General features: G+C 45.1%; 1 protein-coding gene across 1 annotated transcript in view; it reads left to right on the top strand.

Moving 5' to 3' along the window:
- SERINC5 (serine incorporator 5) overlaps positions 1 to 4,255 on the top strand; it is a 65,710-nt gene that overhangs the window by 36,849 nt on the left and 24,606 nt on the right. Inside the window, exon 7 of the mRNA XM_019518252.1 lies at positions 2,644 to 2,737. Coding sequence (XP_019373797.1) covers positions 2,644 to 2,737 — 94 coding nt within the window. The remainder of the gene's footprint in view (positions 1 to 2,643; positions 2,738 to 4,255) is intronic.

The following is a 4,255-nucleotide window of genomic DNA, read 5'->3' as shown; positions in this document are numbered from 1 at the left end:
CCCCCCCCCCGGGCAGGCAGGCTTCACCAAAGGAAAGAAAACAACAAAAAGCAGAGAGGGGCCTTATCCTTTTTTCCCCCCCCTGTAGCTGGGGGGCAAGCTGCTGGAGACCTGCAGGGGGCCCCAGTGCTTCCCTCCGAAGCTGCGGCACCCCTGGGCAGTACCCGCCCACTAGCAGCCCATCTGGTTAGTCCCAGGGGGCGCTGCCACCATGGAGGGAAGTACTGGGGCCCCCACGCAGCTCAGAGGCTGCTTGGCCCGCTGGCAGCTCACTCCTTGGCTGCGGGGGACGTGCACAGGTTCCACTGGGGTGGGGGAATGGGCCCCTTGTCGCTTTTTTTTTCTTTTCTTGGCGCAGCCTGTTTGTGCAAGCTGCCACTGGGTTGCATGGCCCCTGAGTTGTGGTGGGAGGCCCTAGTGCTTTCCTCCTCAGTGGGGCCGCCCAGGCAGGGTACTAGCTGTGAGGGTGCTGCCCCAGCTTGCAGGCACACCCATCCTGATCCAAGAGTGCACAGGGCTCTAGAAGATGGGGCATGCTCAGGGAAGCTTGGGCTTGGCAGGCTTGGAGTGCCCTGTGCACCATCCCCACCACTTTTCTGCTGCCTGGGACCATCTAGAAGCAGCCTGACTTGCCCCTGGGGCAGTGTGGCAAAGGCTGCAGGAGGGTGGCTGGGTGTGCTGGCAGCTGGAGAAGGCAGCAGGGATGGTGCATGGGGCGCTGGAAACCTGCCAAGCCCAAGCTTCCCTGAGCACACCTGGGCTTCCAGTGCTCTGTGCACTGTCCCTGCGTCATCTCCAGATGTATCACTGTAAATTGTTATGTAGGAAACTAAAATACATGGGATGTGTTTTACTTTGCTATGTACAAAAGGCAGTTAAATCGAAATACGCTGCTGGATGTGTACACTGTGAAGCAATTAAATCACTAAAAGGGGCAATTTTGTCATGTGTACAACGGCCCTAAATCTGAGAACCACTCTTTAATATAGGAACTACTTTCCTCCAGTTACATAAGTGTTGCAAAAACTGCAACTTTACCATTAATAAATTATGCTCAACAGGAAAAGGAACTTCTCCAGCATAGGTCTTGGTTTCTGCACAAAACAGGTTCCCCCACACACACGCACGCGCTCTCTCTCTCTCTCTCTCAATTAATTTTGGGGATGTGTGTGAACACAGGCACATGTTAGCTGTTTTGACTGAGGTCTCCCACCCTCTCTCCCCCTGCCCCATCTCCCCAGGAAGTTCCTGTCACACCTTCCCATCTGTTTTCCTATTTAAAAATACATATTGCTACTGCTTCCTGCCTGGTCAGTCTGTTGATGTGGGCACTTTTTGCTTGGCCTTAGTCATAGATTTACATGCGTGCATACTAGCCCAAAATCTAGCCTTTTCTGTGCCAAGAATAAAATATAATGTCCTCTATATAAACACCAGCAATTGCTTCATTTTTATAAGTAAAAATTGGTTGTCATAATAAAATACAACATTTGGGCACAGCTAAAATTTGCTAACGCTCTTGTTGGTTATAAGTTTTTAGTGAGGATAATTGATCAGCAATTCATGGATGGGCTAAGGATCAAACTTCTCAGTGAAAAATATCTGACAACACACCTGTATCAGTATACTTGATGTAGGCCTAATGCCTGCTCTGACGCATGCTTTAGATTAATTAAACCTGCTGCAGTGTGCTAATTAGCATGCTCCAGCAGCCGCAGCATTATGTATATTTAGCATCCCCTCATTTAAAAATGGCAGCAGGGGCACTTGAACAAGCTTTAGTTAAAGTGCCCCTGCTGCCATTTTGAAGCTCAGGATGCTGAATGCACGAGATGCTGTAGGTGCTTTAATTTAGAGCGGCTCCCAAGAGCTGGTCTAATTAAACTGTGACCCTCCCTTACCGCAGAGCGTATGTAAAGATGCCCATTTTGCCTGACTCTGCTCAAACTTCTTCTGAAGCCTCTGAGGTTTGCACAGAAATCAAGAGTCTGGGCTGGTTGTGGGCTGTTGCTTCTTTTACAAGGTATTCTAGCTAATATCAAGGTATGGCTGTTGTGGTGAGCAGTGATTATCTTGAACACATATGTGACAGATCAGTTTTGCTTAAACCAGTCATAAAATGACTGTAAAGATTTTGGTTGTCTTTGGGAGTGTCTTGGACCAGTGTAGTATTACAAGTGTACATAAATGAGTTTTATCTTATTTTTATATAGCTAGTATTTGGAATTGAATTTTAACAAGCTATTTTCAGCCTGGAGTTCCCTGAAAATTTAAGGTTTAGGATTTCAGTAAATTGACTCCAGGGTTTTTTGCACCACATACAAGGATTTCAGTAGTTTCTCACTAAATATAGTAACCATCTCCCCACAAAAATGCTTTGGGTCGGTAGCTTTGGGTGTTCTAAAAGCTTATTTAGAAAGTGTGGTGAGCTGTACCAACCCCATGCCTCAGTCAACTCTGAGTTGTATTTAAAGCCACAGTGTTATTCTGGGTTCTTTTTTTGCATTTTCTGTGTAGACTCTACAGAGTTATTAAAGATATTTGGGCAGTCTAAGGGCTTCACGTCATAGATTGTTCTGTCCAAGCACTCAAGCATGATGTGGGAACTGACATTTGTCTGCTTCTCGACCTTCTGCTTTGCAGCATGGCGCTATGTAGGAGCAGCGGGAGGATTCCTTTTTATAGTCATACAGCTTATCCTGCTTGTGGAGTTTGCACACAAATGGAATAAAAACTGGTATGTGTCTGGCAAACAATAACTTGTGTAGTATTGAAGTGGAGTTATTTTAAAGGTAAACTTTGATTCAGCTTAATAAGTCCAGTATTAAAACATGCATTGTATGCCTCCTGTTACAAAAATAAAGCCTACTTGTGTGATAGCCTCCTGTAGAGGAGGGTTTCCCACCCTTCCCACGTTCTCCTCCTTCCCCAGCCTGGATGCCATTTTTCTTCCTTTTATTTGTTGCTACCCCTTTTTGCTTCATACTTAACTGGAATGATTCAGTTGCCAATAAATAGTAACAGGCTAAGCTACAGAGGTCCTATCATTTCAAGCTTCATCAGTTTTGTGTCTGAACATATTGGCTTTGAAACAGAATGGTGCCAGAGAAAAGAACAGACTTGGATTCACAGCGTAGGCACAAGCCTTGTGTGTCGTGTTGTACAGCAGGTTTTACCAGTTTACTAAGCTTATGCTAAAACTCATCAGACCAGCTTTTGTGAAAGGACATGAGCTGATGCTTCCTTTTCAGCCATTTTCTACCATCTGAAACCCTGAAAACTTCCTTTTATTTTTAATGCACTGATACAGACACTCTAAGTTTGACTTCCAGCCAGACAGCTTTGGTGTCCCTTTCCTCCTTACCCTGTTAACATCTGAGAACATCTGAGCACCACCTACACAAATATAAAATCTCCTTCTTTCATTCTCCTTTGCATCCATTCTTCTGCAGCCTTCATTGCCTGCTATTCTTCTCTTGCCCTGTTTATCACATTAGCTTCTGGGAATACCTTTTGAACCTGCTGGTCTCCCAGTCTTTCCTTGGCATGTGTTTTCAAGGGGGAGAGGGTAAAACCTCAAATCTTGTAAGAGCATAACTATCACTGCCACTAATGGCCTGTGCTGCTTACCTGACTAAGAACAGATCTCCAGCTGGGACGTTTAGCTGAGGCACTATCCTCATTATAGATTTTGTAGAAAGCATTGACAGAAGTGTTACACCCCATTAGTACAGATGGCATCCAGCACAATTGGGTTATCTGCCCCCTCCCTCTTCTCTCTACCTCCTCTCCCCCCAAATAGATCTCTGTGAGGGAGGACATTTAGGCTCAGGAAAACTTGTAGGGTAGATAAAGGGAAAAGTGTCTTGCTGTGTAAATGAGTAAAACCGTTGTGGTGCTACAAGACAAATAGCTGTGGTAGAGAACAATGGTTTTCCAGAGTCTTGTTAATGGACTGGGACCCAAAAAGGGCATTCTTAGCTCCTGCCAGGAAAATCCCTGGAGGAGCCAGGATGTGCTAGTTTGTCAAAGACTTGCAGATGTTTTGCTGTAAGCTATTTCATGATCTCAGAATTACAGTTGGCTGTATATATGGAAATAGCTGAGCCTTAAACATATTAGTATAAAGCCGTTCTAGCTGATCAATGCTAACATTAAGGAATGTTTCCTAGTTGTTAGAGGTGACTCTGAGAAATATTAGGACTATAGTAATCTCTGTCAAAGTTATAACCTACGTTGCTGTAGCAATGTGTAT

The sequence above is a fragment of the Gavialis gangeticus genome, unplaced genomic scaffold (assembly GCF_001723915.1).
Source record: "Gavialis gangeticus isolate Ggan-Ray unplaced genomic scaffold, GavGan_comp1, whole genome shotgun sequence".
Taxonomy (NCBI): Eukaryota; Metazoa; Chordata; order Crocodylia; family Gavialidae; genus Gavialis; species Gavialis gangeticus.
This window is presented reverse-complemented; position numbering and strand designations above follow the sequence as displayed.